The sequence below is a fragment of the Centruroides sculpturatus genome, unplaced genomic scaffold, assembly GCF_000671375.1.
Source record: "Centruroides sculpturatus isolate CEXI.00-Female unplaced genomic scaffold, Cexi_2.0 scaffold587, whole genome shotgun sequence".
NCBI lineage: Eukaryota > Metazoa > Arthropoda > Arachnida > Scorpiones > Buthidae > Centruroides > Centruroides sculpturatus.
This window is the reverse complement of record NW_019384854.1, coordinates 494,412-515,982: the sequence shown is the minus strand read 5'-3', so window position 1 is coordinate 515,982 and position 21,571 is coordinate 494,412. Positions and strand designations below refer to the sequence as shown.

At 34.4% G+C, this 21,571-nt stretch overlaps 1 protein-coding gene across 1 annotated transcript; it reads left to right on the top strand.

Annotated features, from left to right (window-relative positions):
• Window positions 1–10,284: 10,284 nt before the first annotated feature.
• On the top strand, window positions 10,285–15,116 carry LOC111630533 (glutamine-dependent NAD(+) synthetase-like). The gene is made up of 7 exons (XM_023374646.1): window positions 10,285–10,440; window positions 10,518–10,649; window positions 11,586–11,660; window positions 11,727–11,855; window positions 14,694–14,790; window positions 14,864–14,924; window positions 14,996–15,116. The coding sequence occupies exons 1-7, from the start codon at window positions 10,285–10,287 to the stop codon at window positions 15,114–15,116; spliced, it is 771 nt and encodes a 256-aa protein (XP_023230414.1).
• Window positions 15,117–21,571: the final 6,455 nt, after the last annotated feature.

The window sequence follows — 21,571 nt, the reverse complement described above, 5'->3', positions numbered from 1 at the left end:
GAATTTCACATTTTTTACTGTGAATCCGTCCCAAGGCTTCACGATTATAAAGTTGATTGATACTTGGAATAAAATCCGGAACAAAATTAGTTCTTCTCGACAATATTGCAATGGTCAACTCCAGGGTATGCAGGATGTGTAGGAGAGAAGATTCAAAAATCTGGAATTTATTTATGAAAAGTTGTGAATTTATTTTTGCGTGTTCCGATTTTAGTAACGTTCAAATTGCACAAAGCAAATGATGCCTCGGCAATTAGACAAAAAGAACTTGCAGATATTGGGACTTGCTGTATTTATACTGTTCGTAAAGTATATTTGAAAGCATTATTTGAAGTTGGGGAGAATGCAACTGAAGTTGTAATGCTTGTTCATTTCCTGATATTCTGCACATGATGAGTGACTGTCATGTGCAGAATATGAGAAAGTGCAAAGAAAAGAACAAGGTTTTTTTAAGTAAGTTCTTAAAGTGCACTTCAATGCATTGGCTAACATTTGGGACTGCTGTAACATGCCCAACAGTCTATAAAAGACAATAACAAGATTTTCAAGGCAACCTTCTACGAAAGTAAGATTCTTTTGTGCGAGTAGTGCCGAAGTATTTGTGAAGCCCACGGGGCATTTCCAGAGTGACGAATCCATAATTTGTGTCTTACATTTAGAGTTATTCTCCTTCAAACGCTGCTTGGTCAAATGTAATTCTAGATACTTATAATTCTACAAAAATTTACATTATTGATGAAGCAACCTTTTTCATTTATACCAGTGTTTTTCTAACACTGGTATAAATGTCCCTGTGTCTACCCAGAAAACATAGTAGTGTCAGTCCCGACAAATTAGTCATCGCAGTCTTCGCTGACGCGATGTTGACTCATTGGTCCTGTGGTGCCGAAGCATAGGGGGGGTGCTTTGCCATTGTCACATTATTATGAATAACTCTACACTTTATTTTTAAATCTCAAACAATAAACTTTATTAATGCAAAGATACACGAACTTTCTAAAGTTGTTAAAGCATAGTTCGTAAATTTATATTTAATAATGGCCGTTTATTTTAATCTTTTAATTAAAATTCAAAAACTTTTTTTGAAATAATGTTGCGTACATATTAGATCTTTCTACTTATCTGTATGTAGAAACATTATTTATATTAATTAGTTTATATAAAAGTAATTAATAGACAAATATAAAATGATATATTGCAAAAATATCTGGGACAAATTATAAAATTAACTTATAAAAAAATCAGTATAATGGAATGAAGTGTTTCAATAATTCAAATGTTTGTCTGTCTCTCACTATTAGCATTCTGCATTTCTAAGCATCCTGTTAGCATCTTTATAAAATAAAAATATACATTTATGTCCCAAACTCTTTTTTAAATATATTGCAATTGAAATTCTTATATACGTATTAAAATATGTCTACATTTAACCCTGTACACAGTATATTTCAGTTTAGTATTAGTTATTTTAATGTTTATTACCAAAAACACAAAGCACACTTCTGTTGTATCTTTCAAAAAATTAAAACGTATTTATTAAAATTGTATAAATAAGTTTTAATTTCTTGGAGAAGTATCAATACATTCTATGTCTAATTTCTGTGTATAGTGTAATATATTTTAATTCTCCAAAGTTTTAACTTGTTTTTGAATTTGCTTGTAACCAAAAGTAGCTTCTAACAAGCCTTTTCTTTATATAATCTTAGAGCTTGTTAAAATTCATATGTACAGTAATATATATTTAATTTGTGCGACTATAATATAAAAAGAAACGAGTACGAGTACTTGAATACGAGTACTCTCCCCACTTATTTTTCTTCTACTGGCATAAGTTGGGTTGATATCTGTATTGGAAACCAATTTCATTTCCAACATAATGTCATCTGCAACACTCTAGAGCAGTGTTTCTTAACAAGGGGGCCGCGGCCCCATAGGAGTTTTTAAGAAGTTAGACGGGGCCGCGAAATTATACAAACTTTATGCATATTTGAGTGAAAAAGTGTTTTCAACTATGTTGGATATAGATATTCGGATTAACTCAACGTTGGTGAGTGTTTTATATATCATTTTAAAGCTTAAACGAGCAGTTTTGAGCGCCGTTTAACGTTTTCTTCTCCGATTAAGTTACGGCAGTTTTTCGGCCGCGACCACGTGGCCGTATAACGGACGGCTTTTTAGCGGAAATTTTGTGTCATCGGTTTCTGATGTTTATTCCGTTGTTCTCGCCTCTTAATTCCGGTGTGTTTGATATCTTAATTGTCAACTTTTGTTTATTAGTTACTTAATAACCGCGACCGTCACTGGCAACTTTCGGCCGTTCTATTCGGCTGTTCTATTTGGCCATTGGCGCTGATTTTTGCGTTCTATTAGATAACGTTGCCCTTGTTATTGTTTTAATTTTTCGGCTTCTGGTTTTCTTTTTCTTTTTCTCGCGAGTAATCGTGACAAATTTTAACAAAGGGTCAGCGATCATTGTCCTCGCCAGGTGGTCGTGTGCTCTCCCCTAACCGACCCTAATTCGGTCGCTTGTCTCGCTCCTTGGAGCGCTGCTTTTGGGTCGCTCGACCACGGCAAACATCTCGGCATGGCAGAGCATGTGCGATACATCTCCAATCAGATCCAGAAGATTATAGACTTTGCTGAATCTACCATTAACGAACTCAGCCCACCGGTGAAACATCTCACCTCTACTGCTCCTACAATAGAAGACCCAGCCCGTGCATCCTCTCCTCTGGGAGGGAATGCTCCAGATATGCAACTCACGGAAATAGGGATAACCAACGACGTGTCCCTTCATCCCTGGGAACTCCCATATGTAAGGGACCACTGTCCCCTAATCATAACGAGTCGCTGCTTACCGGCATGACCCCAACATTGCCCATCCTGCTGCCACCCAGAAATAAACTAACACCTGACTACCACTCTACTGATCTCAGTAAAAAAACTTGCAGAGATCATCACCAAGATTGATGGCCTGACAGAATGCAACGAGAAGATCCACAAGAAGGTGGAAGACATCTCCGAAAAGCTTAATCAAAAAAGCCCTACAGGTCAACTAAAGGAGATTTCTGGAGAAATAAACCAATTACGTGTAATTACAAACTTTAACTCCACTCCCACTGAAAAACCACTGACGTACAGTGCTATCCTCCAATCGGGGAAGACCATAAATCAGATTAATAATATATAACCCCCGAAAACTCCTACATTAAGCACTGAAGTTTTACTTCTGTACCAAAATAACAATGACAAAAGTTGCAACAACCTAAGAAAACTTATTTATGAAAAGATTAAACTGTCACAATTAAATATAGGTATAGAGAGGATCAGAAACATTGGTAACGGTGGCCTGGCCGTTGAACTGAAAAAAACAGCAGATGCTCTTAAATTACAAAAACATATAGAGGAAAAAATTTTTGAAATATTAACAAAACAATTAAGGAAACGACTACCAAACATCACACACTATTCTGTGTTTGCTCAAATCACCAGTGATGAACTTGCGCAGCTCATCTTTAATCAAAATGATACCATAGCCGGAATTTCCACAGAAGAACATTTTAGAGAGGTTTTTAAAGTAAAATTCGCCATGGGGAAAAAGGAAATGCCTTCACAAATTGGATAATTGAGGTAACACCTCAAATTCGAAAACAACTATTAATGCTCGGTAAAGTCAGCTTGGAATGGTCTCGCTGCAGGGTTGCAGACTTCTGTCCCGTCCTGCAGTGTTTCCGCTGCTGCAGATATGGCCATTCCACTAGAAACTGTAGCCAATCCACTGCAACTTGCAGCCATTGTGCTGGCGATCACACCTTTAGGGAGTGTGAAAACATAGACAGAAACCCATCTGCATAAATTGCAAGCATGAGAAGGTCGGCAACCATGAACACAATGCTGGAGATGGCTCCTGCCACATGTTCCATAAAATAAAGTTTAACATAATACGACAAACTGATTATGGCCAGACAAAATCATAACAAAATTAGTTTTTTACAGTATTAATCTCTTTATGGAGATATGTGTTGTTATTGGTAGCGGCAATAATTTACCTGTTGCTGATATAGATTCTTACTACATTAATACAGTAATACCTCGAACTTACGCGATAGGTGAGACCGAGCGATAACAGCGTAAGTCGGGGTATAATTTCGCAAGTTTTGTAAAATCCAAGACGGATGTATGTAAGCTAATAAATGTTCTCATTAATCTTATCTCGTCTTTTGATTCGTTCACGGTTACAAGAAATCACTACATAAAGTCTCTCAAGTCTCCGTAGGTATAACATACACAGAAATAAATAACACAAAATAAATTGTAGCTATGTGTATATTCCACGCGACACGTCCGAACATGTAAGCCGAACAATAGTGTGGGGGGAGGGTGTAATTAAGAGTTGCGTGGCGCTCAAACAAAAGACGAATCGACGAGATTTGAAAATCGCGTAATTCCGAGTTCGCGTAAGTCGAGGTAGCGTAAGTCGAGGTATTACTGTATATTGTTTGGGCAGTCATTGTCTCTCAAAGCCACCAGAACAGCAGGCCACCACGCATAATCAAAAGTCCCTTTATAATCAATAGACACCGTCATGTTATGGTTTCCTTTAAGCCTGGCCTCTTCAATATAATTAACTATTGATTCGAGGGCCATTGTTGTGTTTCTGCACTTGAAAAAGCCATATTGATTGTTGTTTAGTTTGTTGTTCTTTTCACAGGTATAACGAACTCTGTTGATCATCAAGGCATCGAGAACATTACCAACAACTGGCAATAGAAAGATTGGTCGATAGCCAGAAGAATTTGTGGGATGATTGCATTTCGGAATAAGTTTAATTGAAGCCTCTTTCCATATAGTTGAGAAAATACTAAGCTGAAGGCACTTGTTGAAAACGACTTGGAACGTGGTGGGATTGCATAATATGCGAGTTTGACCATTTTAGGGGTGATATGATATAATTTTTCCATCTCGTTTAGAGAGCACGTGCACTGTCCATTGCCCTTATGAAGAAACCGCAAGAGGTAACTTATAAAGTTGCCGTGACTGCTCAACAGTTGAGTAAGAAGTAAGGAGATGAGCAAATGCTTGTTTTCCCTTCTGATAATAGCGTCGGGAATAAACTTGTGGGTTAACCTACTTGTGGAGCTGGCATCCCATTTTGCTTGCCAGTACTTTTAGCAGGCCAGTAGCTTTCTTCTATTATATCAGGCGTATCTCTTTTTTAATTTCAGAGAGACTGAAAGGCTCGTCGTTGTTTTGAAGATGTTAAGACAGTCCGCGGATGGCTCTGTGATGATGGTTATCGGTGGCTTGGTTGTATTTAGGGAAGAGATCTTCGATTATATTCTGTAGAGTATTTTAGATGTTTGAAGTGAATCTGTTGTTATTAGAGTTGATGTTATGCGTGACACTGGTCGACATGATTTCTTTCCGTACTGTATAGTAAGGAGTCGACCAAGGATTGCTTTCTCCAAGCTTTGTACAGAATTTCCGCCACGATTCATTGCGNATTTAACTTTTTTGACATTAAATTAGGCAATTCGACTATATTTAGGCATGTAAATATGTTTTTAAAACTATCTAGCAATAAATATTCCCGGAAAACTCCACCTCCCTATAGTAAGTGTATGTAAGATGTTCTTGCTGTTGATTGGCATTAAAATCTTTATTTCTACGCCTATTACGCTCTAATTGGTCATTTATATTATGACAGAATCAACTTTCAATGAATGAGAGTGTTTTCAGAGCCATCTGGTCTGGATTTTCCTGCGAAGAACCAATCCACGTGATCAAAGTGAGAATGTAAACAAACGTTAAAAAATTGCTGTATTCTATATTTTAGGGCGTATTTTTACTAGTTTGCATGTTATTTGACTTTACTTAGATAAGAAGATTTTTTAACAAAATCTTCCAGATAAAAAATTAACCGGGAAACTTATTACTTCCNATCTATGGAATGTCATGTATAATAATCTCCTGAACATTCAACATACCTTCCCTCAAGAATATAACGTGCATCTACAAGGTTATGCTGATGACATTATTCTCATTATCTTTCATCAGTACCAAGAAACTTTTCAGGCAAGCATGAATGAAATCTTATAGAGTATCTCGAGGTAAAGTGAGAATAATAAGCTTAAAATAAACTATTCCAAGTGCCAATACATTGTCTTCCCTAAAAATAAACCCTTGCGGAAAAAAACCATTGTTAAGATAGACGGTAACAGAATTAAGAACATTAATCAAATCAAGTACTTAGGAATTATTCTTGACAACAAGCTCACCTAGAAGGAACACGTGCAACACACCTATGAAAAGATAACCAAAATAATGCATTTTCTTGCTTCTACAGCAAGAAACCGATGGGATTTCAGCAGTAAGGCACGCAGACTAATGTATACTGCTGTGATAGAGCCTATTATCACGTACGGCTCAGAGATCTGGGGCAATTTTGTTGACAAGGTTCACATTAATAGGTAGTTACTTTTTGCTCAGAGACTAGCAGCCATCTCAGTGGTTAAGGCCTACAGAACTGCTCCCACTGATGCAATCCTTGTAATTGTGGATCTTCTACAATTGACTAAGTTATCAAAAGTAAAGTTTGGAAATTTCATCAACATAAACTTGCTAACAAAAATTTACCACTGAAAAGTATAACTCCATCACCAAAAAAATAAATGACCATTATGACGCCGTTAGTATTTGCTAATTTCATAGCTGATCACGGACTGGACGTAAAGCCAGTTCTTCAAGAGTTACATCTTAATTTTATCTTTGATCATCTTTTCTTCATAAACGGTTCCTGCAACCACACTGTCCTTTGTGTATATACAGATGGCTCTAAGTCAAATAGAGGGGTTGGCTCCTCCATCGTTGTGGTCTTCAACAACATAAATGTCTATCAGGCGCAGTATATGCTGGCTCCTCACTGTACGGCTAACCAAGCTGAATCACTGGCTATCAGGAATGTTCTAAAATGGATCAGGAATAATGCCAACTCTAGGTTCTATAATAAAGTTACCATTCTTACTGATATTAGCGTTGCCCTCCTTCAACTTAAAAACCCTAACATAAAACTCCCCATTGTCAGTAAATCTCTTCAAACCCTTCATGAAGGACTATGAAAAAATACTCATGAAGGATATTGACTTCAAATTTATTTGGGTGAAGGGCAACTCCGGTATTCCCGGGAACGAGAGGGCAAATCTACTGCCCCGCACTGCATCTGATAGGTGCACCCACTGAACTTACAGCAGTGTTCCCTACCTTGCTCTCCGATCAGATTAGTCTGGCCTGCTGGAAGTACTGGCAAGCAAGGTGGGATGCCAGCTCCACGGGTAGGTTAACCGACAAGTTTATTCCCGACGCTATTATCAGAAGGGAAAACAAGCATCTGTTTCCCTCCTAACTTCTTACTCAACTGTTGAGCAGTCACGGCAACTTTATATGTTACCTCTTGCGGTTTCTTCGTAAGGGCAATGGACAGTGCACGTGCTCTCTTAACGAGATGGAAGAACTATATCATATAATTTACTACTGTCCTCACTATACTTCTCAAAAGAGGAGTCTCAATAATTCCGCTCTCACTGAAGGGATTCTTTGGCCCTGCGAGCTCAAGACTTTTGTAAATAACAAATCCATCTACAGTGCCTTTAAGGACTTTGCCCATAGCATAAATGTGCTGGGCTAATTGTCCCTCTAGCTTTTTTGGTTTTATTGCTGTCTCCAAATTGTTCGGACTTTCATCTGTATGCTTGTTCTTTATCACTCCCGCAAAGTTTTGTCATCACACCGTCACACATATCTTGCTTTTCAACTTTGCGTAATGCGCTTCATTATGTTAATTGTGTTACCGAAACCACGATTCCTATGTAATCTTTTTTTTATTCTTTACTATCTCACTTTATGTTTTTCTTCCCACTTACCCCTTCAACATGACATCTTTTTTCCGTTTCAACTGTTGGGCTATACCATTGTGTGCGGCCCTTTAACCTTTCTATTGTATTGTATTGTATTGGTTGTACTTTACCAAAGTAGAAGCACACCCTTTTTTGAATAATATATCCCATTAATACTGTCGCGACTCTTCTACTTCATTTTCTATATTGTAATCAACTTCTCGTCTAAAATATCTGTATTATATTTCGCATTTGTACTCATCTGGTTGTCTCGCGGTACTAGGTATGTACTCAATTCTAGTACCTAATAAAGAATAAAGTAAAAAGAAAGTAAGTGTGAGGTTATTGTGATGTTAAAAATATCTGACTGCCGGGACAGAAAAAAATAAGTGAGTAATTTTTCAAGTATTAACTATTGTGCTACTTTGTAATCATGTTCAAATGAAGATCAGTTTGATGTAAATGCCTGTTAGAAATGGTCATTTTTCTTGCCAATTTTGACCATGTAGTCACTTTTTAAACAATTTTAAACTGCATGATGAGACAGAAAACTGCTCTAGTTAGAAATTATTTTTACAAAACAGTGTAGATTGCTCCAAAGACCTTTGGAGGGATAGGTTACACCAGACTATCTTGAATACTACAAATTGAATAAATAATTGCAGTGTGTAGCGTCTGTGTAATCTAAAACGAGTTGGTAGACGAACGGACAGCAATTGGTTAGAAAACGTACGTTTTATTAAAAAAATTCCTAATTCATAATCTCCTAATTTTTTAAATAAAACGTACGTTTTCTAACCAATTGCTGTCCGTTCGTCTACCAACTCGTTTTGGATTACACAGACGCTACACACTGCATTTGATGATACAACAACCACGTCCTGTACATTATGAATAAATAATTCTTTTTTGCTATTTGTTTGACTTACATATGTGGAGATTGTGTTACAAATACTCAAATTTGTATTCGTTACAAACACTTTGAACTGTTTTTCTTTTTACTAACGCCTGAGTAAGACCAGCATAAAATGGCGAAAAACATTTGTAGATGATAGTGTCAAACTGAATTTTGCCAGAACCGTAAAGAAAGGTTAAGCTTTATATACAATCTTCTTATTTAAGTATATTTTCGTGTTATATTTTCTTTGCATGTTTAGTTAAATTTGGATAGACTTAAGAATATGTAAGACTGCTTAAATAATTACATAAATATTTTTGTTGCTGTTCAATTACATTTAAATTAATGCATTATTTCAGACTCATTTCAAAATGAAAAGTAAAGTGATATTGGCCTCATGCACTCTGAACCAGTGGGCGATGGATTTTGAGGGGAATTATCATCGCATCTTGAGAAGTGAGTCCTGCACATTACAATTTGATTTATTTGAACATATGGAGATACATTACATCTTTGCTTTTTCTTTTAGGTATAAATGAGGCCAAGGCTGCGGGTGCCACATTTCGTTCCGGACCCGAATTAGAAATTCCGTGAGCATGTCAANGTTCTGTAAGCCCGAGAGATGTGGATAAGAGCGCTTCTTTGTGCTGCAATGAGCTTCCGTTTGATGTGTACCTTGCGGACAGCCCATCCCCAGCTGCCGCAAGCATTGGTGATAATAATAACGAAGATATGATTGTATATAATTTCCATTTCATCAGAAGCTAGGCCCCATCTTCTTCTTGCAAAGCCGGCAAAAGTATTAAAGGTCCGGCGAGTTCTCTCCGCTATATATTCCGTGTGGGCAGTACATAAGAGACTGTGGTCGAGCACCACACCCAAATACCTGATATTCTTTTTAACAGTTACAGTACGTCCCCCCATTTTAATGGTGGGGACTCTCAAATATAGGTTGCGATGTCCAGGTTTGTAAAAAATTATGCATCTAGTCTTTTGCACGTTGAAGTTTAGTTTATGTTCCTTTCCCCACGTTAAAATATTATCCAGAATGCTAGTTCCGTTTTTCTCAATGTCTGCCCTAGAGCGGCATCCGAGGTGCACCATGGCATCATCTGCATATGCAATTGTGTTGTGTTGCCCAAAATTCTGCACCAAAAAGTCATTGAAGATAATATCTCATAGTATTGGGCCACAAACAGAACCCTGAGGGCAGCCGCGAACAACGCTGCGGCTGATAGTGTGCCCTCCACACTGTAACGTGGCTGATCTGTCACATAGGTAATCTTTTAGAATCTTGTAAATGTTTGCAGGACAATTCATATTCCTAAGATTCTGTAATATCAATGGCCACCAGGCACTGTCAAACGCCTTTGCAATGTCCAGGCTGATGGCCAGGACATAATTATGATTGTCCAGGAGATGATTGACATTGTTGAAGACTTCGTTAATGGCGTCGGCTGAAAATTTTTGAAGGCGGAAGCCAAATTGGGAGCGATGNACTTTTTCTATTTTGTCCATTCGACAAAATGCAGCACCCACATTCCATATGCCCTGGACGGAGTGGAAATATTCGTGAACGGAAGTGGCTCCTATCACGAGTTATGCAAAGCCCATGTACTCGTCGATTTGGTTAAATCTGCAACGGCAAAGGTTCATTAATTGATTAATAAAAATTAAATTTACTATAGTTGCTAGGTGACGAAGGTATTTATTAAAGTTTTCTTCAGAACGGAGGGATTTATGTATTTTCCAATTTGAGAGGATGTGACGGAGAGAGAGTCTACTATCAAGGTTGTTCGCACATTGCCATTAACGGACATGTGGTTTCTCGGGCCAGGCAGTTTGCGCTCCAAGAAGTGGTAAGTTTGTGAAAAGAAATTTCATTTAATCATTTGACAGGCTTTGACATAAACATTTGGGGCCTTGATTAAAACAGCATTGTCTCTACTGTCAATCTCTGCCCAGTGAAAACGATAGCTCAAAAGAATATTGTGGATGTAAAAATCACACTGTGGTGTAAGAATGCCTACATTCGTTGTCTTATAAAGCCTGTTGTTTTAGTGGCAGTGTGCTTTGTATAGTTACCTTATTTGGTTAGGATTGCCTCAATACATATCAACTTAGTCAGTGGCATTGTGTCACTAAGCAAGTGTAATCTCACCTACTGACAAGTGAGAAACAATGGATAAAATCCCAGAAGAATGCAGAAATTGGGAGTACTGTACATTATACTATAACAACAACTGCACAAGTAAACTGGAACGATACACGAACAGAATAACTCCTGAACACAAATTTGAACACTAATTAGTTTTGTATTTATTTGTTGAAAATTTGGGTTTAGGTGTTATTCTGTTTGTACATTATACTGACTTAAAAACAGCAGTATGGGAATAATATGACGTATGTGGGTTGACAACAGGAAATTTGTGTAATGGTTGTACAAATACTGATATAATGCTCATAACTGTAGAAATATTATGCCAAAAGCAGAGATTTTAATGCCGCTGAAGTAATCTGGAACATTTGGTTGACCGCCAAGTCACTACCTACTATGGTTGATTCACAATAAGTCAAAAAGAATGACATAATTGTGACACTATTTGTATTTTTGTGACACTGATTTAAATATAAGTAACATATTGTGTGATATTTGTTTACAAAGCATTTAAAACATTCTGTTTCCTTTGAAGAATTTTGAATTTAGTACATACTGACTTTCGGTTCAGTTTGTGTTCCTGAGAAAATTGTATTACACAGATTTATTTTCTGAAATATATCATTGTATTTTACAGGAAGTAATCACTGCAACTTTAGATTTAGAAGACGTGAGAACATATCGAAATTCAATCAGGAGTCGTAATTCTATGGTAAACAAACCCTTATTACGAGAAATTTAAAAGAATTAATTTTTCACGGTCAAACAAAATTTTTAGGCGGCCGGAGCAGAAGTTTATCCCAGAGTCAAAGTCGATTTTGCCTTATCGAACGAANGAGATTTCCTATTTCTGAGGCTAGAGAAGGCATTGTCAATCTCATGTGGCATGAAGTCAGGATCGTTATCTGTATTGATGGGGGTGTCGTTGCTTTGGCGAATCTGGATATGGTTTGCAGAGTCCTGCTCTAGTGGATCCTCCAAGCAAAAACTGTTTATTTTTTTGTTCAAGACATGAAAGAAGTTTTCCCCAGAGGTGTTGGAATAAAGAATTTCTGACTTTTTAAATTTATCTTTGCAAAATTTGGTAATAAAGCCCCATGGATTACTGGAGGCAGTGGTGCAAAACTGCCTCCAGGACACCTGTTTTGCATTTTTTATTTCGGTTTTGTAATGATGGAGATNGAGTTTTAAAGTGCATTAGAAGTGCTATTCTGTTAAGTCATCAAATGCTGTATGTTAAAATTATTGAATGTATAGAAATAAAAATTTCATATTACAGTAACAACTAACTAGTTGTACATTCATTAAAAATATACATTGATCAATTAAGATTTACAAAATACAGATTAAACATAGATTAACATTTATAAAACAATAACGTTCTTACTAATTTGTTTCACCACACATTAAACCATAAATGTTTGTGGTATAGCATTATAATTTAAACAAAAACTACACTCAACCGACCAAATTATATCCATACTTATTAAACTGATGATATGCTTTGTATTATTTCATACAAAAAATGAAATGTTTACGATTTCATTTTTGCGGTATTTTTCAATTTATGTGTGTTCCTTAATTTTACATTTATANAATTATTACCATACTTATTAAACTGATGATATGCTTTGTATTATTTCATACAAAAAATGAAATGTTTACGATTTCATTTTTGCGGTATTTTTCAATTTATATGTGTTTTATTTGTATTAATTTTGGAAGCTTATAATTATGTTGATTGAATATATTTGAGACATATTGCCGCTTTATGTTAACTTTTTTCTTTCCAATATTAGTATTTTGGTTTAGTACAAGTACATTCTATCCTGTAAAAGGTGCCTTCTTTTTTAAGATCTTTTTTTATAATTTCTATTATCATTGTCATTAAATTTCTTATATATTTTGTGATATTTGATTTGTCAAAGATGGGGCCAAACATATATTATTCTGTCTTAGGATAGAGTTACATATTTCAAACATATTCTTAATGTATGGAAACGAATTACACCTTTTATCTTGCTTATATTGTTTAGTATTATATCTGCTATCTAAGTATTGTTTGTGTCATTTCTAACTTTAATTTTGGATAATCATTTAATGTAAATTTCATATCGAAATTTTTAAATTTTTTTTTTCNTGGTTTTATTGCTGTCTTAAAATTGTTTGGACTTTCATCTGTATGCTTGTTCTTTATCACTCCCGCAAAGTTTTGTCATCATACCGTCTATGGGTATTTATCTGCCACATATCTTGCTTTTCAACTTTGCGTAATGCGCTTCATTATGTTAATTGTGTTCCCGAAACCACGATTCCTATGTAATCTTTTTTTTATTCTTTACTATCTCACTTTATGTATTTCTTCCAACTTACCCCTTCAACTTCACATCTTTTTTCCGTTTCATCTGTTTGGCTATACCATTGTGTGCGGCCCTTTAACCCTTCTATTGTATTGTATTGTATTGCTTGTACTTTACCAAAGTAGAAGCACACCTTTTTTTGAATAATATATCTCATTAATATTGTCGCGACTCTTCTACTTCATTTTCTATATTGTAATCAACTTCTCGTCTAAAATATCTGTATTATATTTCGCNCATCACACCGTCTGTATGGGTATTTATCTGTCACATATCTTGCTTTTCAACTTTGCGTAATGCGCTTCATTATGTTAATTGTGTTCCCGAAACCACGATTCCTATGTAATCTTCTTTTTATTCTTTACTATCTCACTTTATGTATTTCTTCCCACTTACCCCTTCAACTTCACATTTTTTTTCCGTTTCATCTGTTGGGCTATACCATTGTGTGCGGCCCTTTAACCTTTCTATTGTATTGTATTGTATTGGTTGTACTTTACCAAAGTAGAAGCACACCCTTTTTTGAATAATATATCTCATTCATACTGTCGCGACTCTTCTACTTCATTTTCTATATTGTAATCAACTTCTCGTCTAAAATATCTGTATTGTATTTCGGATTTGTACTCATCTGGTTATGACTCGCGGTACTAGGTATGTACTCAATTCTAGTACCTAATAAAGAATAAAGTAAAAAGAAAGTAAGTGTGAGGTTATTGTGATGTTAAAAATATCTGACTGCCGGGACAGAAAAAAATAAGTGAGTAATTTTTCAAGTATTAACTATTGTGCTACTTCTTAATCATGTTCAAATGAAGATCAGTTTGATGTAAATGCCTGTTATAAATGCTCATTTTTCTTGCCAATTTTGATCATGTAGTCACTTTTTAAACCATTTTAAACTGCATGATGAGGCCGAAAACTGCTCTAGTTAGAAATTATTTTTACAAAACAGTGTAGATTGCTGCAAAGACCTTTGGAGGGATAGGTTACATCTGACTATCTTGAATATTACAAATTGAATAAATAATTCTTTTTTGCTATTTGTTTGACTTACATATGTGGAGATTGTGTTACAAACACTCAAATTTGTATTCGTTACAAACACTTTGAACTGTTTTTCTTTTTACTAACGCCTGAGTAAGACCAGCATAAAATGGCGAAAAACATTTGTAGATGATAGTGTCAAACTGAATTTTGCCAGAACCGTAAAGAAAGGTTAAGCTTCATATCTAATCTTCCCATTTAAGTATATTTTTGTGGTATATTTTCTTTGCATGTTTAGTTAAATTTGGATAGACTTAAGAATATGTAAGACTGCTTAAATAATTACATAAATATTCTTGTTGCTGTTCAATTACATTTAAATTAATGCATTTTTTTAGACTCATTTCAAAATGAGAAGTAAAGTGATATTGGCCTCATGCACTCTGAACCAGTGGGCGATGGATTTTGAGGGGAATTATCATCGCATCTTGAGAAGTGAGTCCTGCACATTACAATTTAATCCATTTGAACATATGGAGATACATTACATCTTTGCTTTTTCTTTTAGGTATAAATGACGCCAAGGCTGCGGGTGCCACATTTCGTTCCGGACCCGAATTAGAAATTCCGTGAGCATGTCAACGTTTTAAATTTCAGCGATTTTACCGATTGTTTGTTTATGCATGTTTCTTTATTTTAGAGGATACGGATGCAATGATCACTTTCACGAAAGCGACACCCTCCTTCATTCGTGGGAGATTCTGGCAGAGCTGTTGAAAGATCCGGACTGTGAAGGAATCTTGATCGACGTAGGCATGTGAGTAATTTTTTAATAGTTAGTAACTAGAACTATTGAATTTTCTACAAGAATTTATTTTTAGCTAGACAAAAATTAATACTTCGTCATAAGATGTTATAAATTAAAAAACATAATGCCTTGTTTGATACTTACCATGTGTATCATATTAAGCTTGGTTTACGCTGTCATGCAAACGAAAAAACATTGTACTAAGTGACCCAAACTTAGTTAAGACGCAATTGGTTAAAAAGGTTTTAAATGCTAGCCTTTAAAAGTGGATTAGCCAAAAGATATTCTCGACTCCTAATGAACCAGTGAAACACTTGCCAAAAGGGGAAGAACTGGCAGTTCTGTCAATTTTGTAGCAGTTTGTATGCCAGTATAAACCTTGCTTTAATTACAAGCTGTAGAAATTATTATCTCACAGATTATAATGTGCAAGATGATAATTTCTACAGCAGACACATTAAGTACACTTGGTGTCAAGGTATTGCTAACGGCATAACATGTCAATGCAAAAATGATATATGGAATTCTACTATTCTTACATCTTTACAAGCCATTGTTTTTAACCCAAGTTGATCGTATGGCTACATTGTGATGGCGGAAGAATCAAACAACAGCCCAAATAACAAAATTTACAATTTAAACTAAAATCTTAATAATAGATAAGTCCTAGTTGACATTTTAAGTTTAAATTAATAAATTAAAGAAACAAAGGCATTTAACTTTGAACAAACTTAACACTTTATTTTAACCGAGAACCCAATTCTTACAAGAAAAACGGGTTGGACGGGCGAGTTGTTGCAACAGGAAGAATATCAATACAAATGTTCAACATATAGTGTGCATCTTTCTGTCTATGTTAAATTCTAGATTAGAGGTCGACCTATGTGGAGCCCTCTGCAACACACTTGTCATCAAGCAATGGCAGTTACGTTAACATTGTATTGAATGCTTCATAATGTAGGAGAGAGTGCTTATTCAATTATAGATAGAAACACAATTCCTATTTTGTTTTCTGTGTTGTTGAGTCTATGACTCTTTTCTGCTGTAACTTTTAACAAACTGATGTAAGTTTTTATTTGTTGGGGTGCTGTATTAATATTATTCTCTTCAATCACTTTAATCGTTTTTAATTAGGTTGATTTTTTTCATAACAAATATCAAGGTTTTAATGACATATAATTTTTATTGTGGCATGTTATAAATTTTACATATGCATTACAAGCTGATAAATTATCTTAGCTACTCTTCAGTGCTATTTAAAAACATTGGAATAAATCATGATATACTACGTAATGTAAATTGTAATAATATAGTTACTTTCATATGAGAGTACTTACAATTCTAAACCTTATATATATATAAACCAAACATCTAAAATACTCTAAGTATAATATTAATTTAACGGTTTACCTTTGAATTCAATCACTGTAAATCATTGTGTTCACGATAATGAATGAGCATAAGTGAACAGCTAGTACTAACTTGTTTTCAGCCAAAAAGAAGGAAAAAACTATTATAAACCAGTCAAAGTATGAGTTTTAAAGTGCATTAGAAGTGCTATTCTGTTAAGTCATCAAATGCTGTATGTTAAAATTATTGAATGTATAGAAATAAAAATTTCATATTACAGTAACAACTAACTAGTTGTACATTCATTAAACATATACATTGGTCAATTAATATTTACAAAATACAGATTAAACATAGATTAACTTATTAAAAGAGCATTCTTATATTGCACCAACATACAAGATAGAATTAGCGAGATTAACAGAATCAAGAAGATTGCGAAAAGTTTAGGATACAAAACATCTACAATTAACGGTTTGGTCAAAGGTTACAAGCAAGGGACAAACAAACGGAATAAGCCAAAAGTTAGGTTTAACAAGTTTACATACAACAGGAATGTCGAAGGAATAATGGAAGAATTTTGTAAATATAAGAGCACAAGATCTGTTTATAAACGAGCGCCAAACATCTACAAGTTACTAAGGAATGATAAGGACAAGATAGGAATGAAGGAAAAAGCTGGTGTTTATAGAATTCCTTTTGAAAATCAACAATTAGGAGTGGCAAAAGATTATGTGGGCGTCACCACAAGAAACCTGGCGGTTCGTTTAAAGGAGCATATGTATGACGTTAGTAAAGGGAACAACAACACTATCTTGGCAATCATGGCGCAAACAGATGGTGCAAGTGTTAAATGGGATGAGGCACGAATTGTTAAACCGGTCCATTCTCCGACTATTGCCTNACATATTTATATATATGTATATATATATTAAAAGGAATGCTTATATTCCATAATATAAGCATTTCTTTTCATACTTTCTGGACAATATGATTTATAATTAATAGTTACAAGAAATCATGTAATGTAGATAAAAGTAAAAAAATGTGAATTTATCTAATCCATTATACCTCGACTTACGTCGTTTCGAGTCACGTCGTTTGTCAAAATAGTATGTGGAAAAATAAAAATCAAGTTTAAGTCATTTTATTCGACTTTACGTTTGTCCGACACAAATATTGAAGTCTTAATATGACTAGAAAAGCGTTTAATGCACATAAAATTATATTAAAATATATATCAATACATTTACAAGTACGTACTGTATTTATAGTACATGCATTTGTAAATTTAGATTACTTTTTCCTGTACTATATTAAAAACTAAAATTTATTTGTTTGTAAACTTAAAATAGATACTTATTAACCATATATTATTAAAAATGCATTAATAAATAAAATACAGAACAAGGGTTTAGCCTAGTCACAAGTAGATTCGGAGACAAGTAAATTCGACTTATGTCGCCTCTCCTGGAATCAATTACCGACGTAAAGCGCGGTATACCTGTATTATTAAATAATCATCTGCATATTTAACACCCAATTTTACAACTTTTATATTGTTTATTTAGTTATCAAAATGTTTCATAAGGATTTGTGCTAATTTTAGCCCCATTTTTGACCTCATACTAATACCGTTAGTCTGTCCATAAAATTCTTGATCTACTTGAAAATAATAATTATTATATGTAAATTTAATTAATTGTATAAACTAGTTTTCAACTTGTAATTTAATTAAATTCATCTTTATTAAATTCCATCCTATGCTCGGATACATGTTTTTAATATTTAAATTTCGTTTTCTTAATTACATCATTTGCATTTCGTACAGCAAATTGTGAATACTCTATTTCCATTAGTTGTTGTTATATTATATAATTTAAAACAATATACAGATCTTTTTCCCTTTTTTTTGGCAAAAAGTAAGTTCAGAAACGCGCATAATGAACACCTAATAATGAGGTGAACGTAATAATTTACAGTGGTTTATTTGAAAGATTAACCAATAAATTAGAATTATACTTAGAGTCGTTTAGATGATTGGTTTATATATATATAACTTTTTAAAGGTACTATTCTTCATAAAGTAATGTTTAATAATTTGCCAGAATAACATACGAAATGTACTTTACTTATACTTATGTCTTAAGGTTGTGTACCGGTGGTTTCAAATTGTAATTACTCTTATAAGTCAGTAACTATATTGTTGTAATTATTAAAATATCTTGCTTAAATAAAAGGCAAATTAAACTTGATGATAAAATTTTGAATAAAAAATGTATAGTTTGATTTGTTTTCAGATGATACATATATATGTATGTTTCTTGTAAATAAAGACATGCCACTTTAATATTTTAATAGTAAATATCCTTCTACAAAAATAAGTCTATTGCATGTAGATTTATAGAGTGAATATATTGTAAAACTTCAATTTCGCACCAACATTTGTTCACCTCGGAAATTGCCTTAAGTTTAGCTCCACACTCAATTTTAAGCACTTTAAAATATAACAATTACATATAATTATGCTGTATGTACAGAAGTTTTGAATTTGAAGGCTGAAAATATACATAACTTAACATTTAAAATGACATCTGCAATGCAAAATCTATCAAAGTGTGCTATTATCATGGAGGGCCACAGAAAAATATTAAGGTTTTATCAAAGGTTAACGAAGGTTGAGAAATGTTTCCTTAAGCCTGGTACTCACATGGAAATGGACGACGGAATGGCAAAATGATATCACTTTTGCCGCCAAAGTCTCAGTGTGAGTACTTTTGTTGTTAAAATAGTGTAAATTTGTAGAAATATTTGCAAGAACTTTGTTTCATCGTAATTTCACGATTTCTACGATATTCCCGGACAAAATTAATAGTTCACCCGGACAGTGAGTCAATTCCTGGACTGTCCGGGTAAAAATTATACGGGTGGTAACACTATTTATGATTTACATAAATACAAACATAAACATTGAATAACCCGATATAATCCAGCAATTGTTTGACTTAAGTAAATTTGCAGTTACATAAATGTATGTAAATCAAAAAAGATAATAAAAACTTCAGAGAATTAATTACTAGGGTTAAAGCTTTCCGGTGTACCGGTGCTCTTGACAGTAGTGCACGTGAATACTTCTGTGGTTTGGTGCAGCTGTATTTGTACATAGACATTTTTATGTGAACGTTGTGTTTTATGTTTATATATATTTTTCGTACTTTTATATCAGAATAAATACTGCCACATAATGATTCTCTTATTATGGGTTATGAAAAAATAGTTTCCTTCTGCTATTTTGTATAACATTGTGGTTTCTTATGAAATTACATTTAATAAATATACAAATTGAACTTGCACAAAATTCAAGTTAGATAATGGACCCAAAAAGTAACCCTTAAGCAATGGTTACACCATGCAATTTCCAGCCGGGCAGGTGACTGCAATCGCAATGGCTGTTCTCATTAACCAGTAAACCCCTTCGATAACTGGAGCGACTACAATCGCAACTAAAAACAGAATGTTGCAAACGTGCATCCAATCAGAAAACGTTTTTGTGCCATCAACACGGTGGAAACATCAAAAAGAGTTCATTATCGTGGCAGAAAACAAGACGACGGATAAGTTCGCAGAATCCAGATTAATCAAGCTAATTCAGTCTCACGAATGCCTGTGGGACTTTAATTCTTTGTTTTTTCGAAGAAAAGACAAAAGAGTGCAGGCATAGTGTGAGATAAGTAAAAGTCTGAGCATTGATTATAAGTACCATTTATAGATATCTGGAACAGTTCATGAGCTTACGGAGCGCATCTTTACAGCATTTAATACCATCAGAGGAAAGCGTGGCATCTTACGGAGAGACGGACAAAACATGCTTCATCGTTGCACATTATGTAACGAAGTTGGTAGTCGCCACATTGAACATTTACTGTAAAGAAGTGCAGCCACTGATTCGATGTACAGTTTGGTTGTACTCTACTATTTTGTCAATGAAACTTGTCATAAATACTGTATTCTGCTGTTTCATTCAGCACACCGACTGCAAATTGCAAAATGCTGTAGAAACTTTATATCACATTTTCGGCTATGGGTTTCTTATATCAAAACGTTCAAAATTTCATCCTCTCCAATCCCCCAAAATTTTAAAACGTCATCCTGATACACCCTGTATATACGAGGAAGTTGTTTTTTTCAAGCTACGATGGTCCATAAAACAAAGGCAAGTACAAATAACAAAATGAATTTATTACCAAAAGTTAGCTACTGTGCAAACATTGTTACTTTTCAACATAATCACTGTGAAGATTGAGATATTTGTCATATCGGTTGATGAGCTTATCCATCCCTTTTGTCATAGAATGTTGCCGCCAATGAATTGATATGGCCTAACAACGTTGTTTTGAAGATCGTCGTTAGTCTCAAACATCTGCCCTGCTAGCCACGTTTTCAATTTAGGAAAGAGATGGAAGTCTTCACCACTTTTAAACACTGAGCGTCTAGCTCCCAATTTAGCACCGAGCGACTTCCACCTCTTTGTTGAACAGGAAAAGTGACTAGGAGCGCAGAGGTTCGAGACTAATGACGATCTTCAAACAAAAGTTAGGGCCATCTAAAGTCATTGGAGGCAACATTCTATGACAAGAGGATAAGAAAGCTCATCCACAGGTATGAGAAATGCCTGAATTTTCACAGTGATTATATCAAAAAATAATCATGTTTGTACAGTAGCTAACTTTTGGTAAAAAAATTCATTTTGTTATTTACACTTGTCTTTTTTTATGGAACATCGGAGCTTGTAAAATGACAACCTATGTATTCTATATATTGAAATAGCTAAAAATTAATTAAATGTAGCATATTTTTATTTATAGTTAAATGATACACAACCATCCACTTCTGGCTGCATGTCTGAGGCAGAAACAGATAGAATTATCAATGTGAATATCGATGTACATGATGATGAAATATTTAATGAAAGCATTTCGTTATCATCATGCACATTTGATAGTCCACAGTTACCAAGAAAAAAACGCAGAAAAGAACAAACAAAAAATTCTTATGAATCTACGATGAATGTAAGTTATTTCAAAATGTATAATTTATTTATTAAAGAATAGCGTTTTA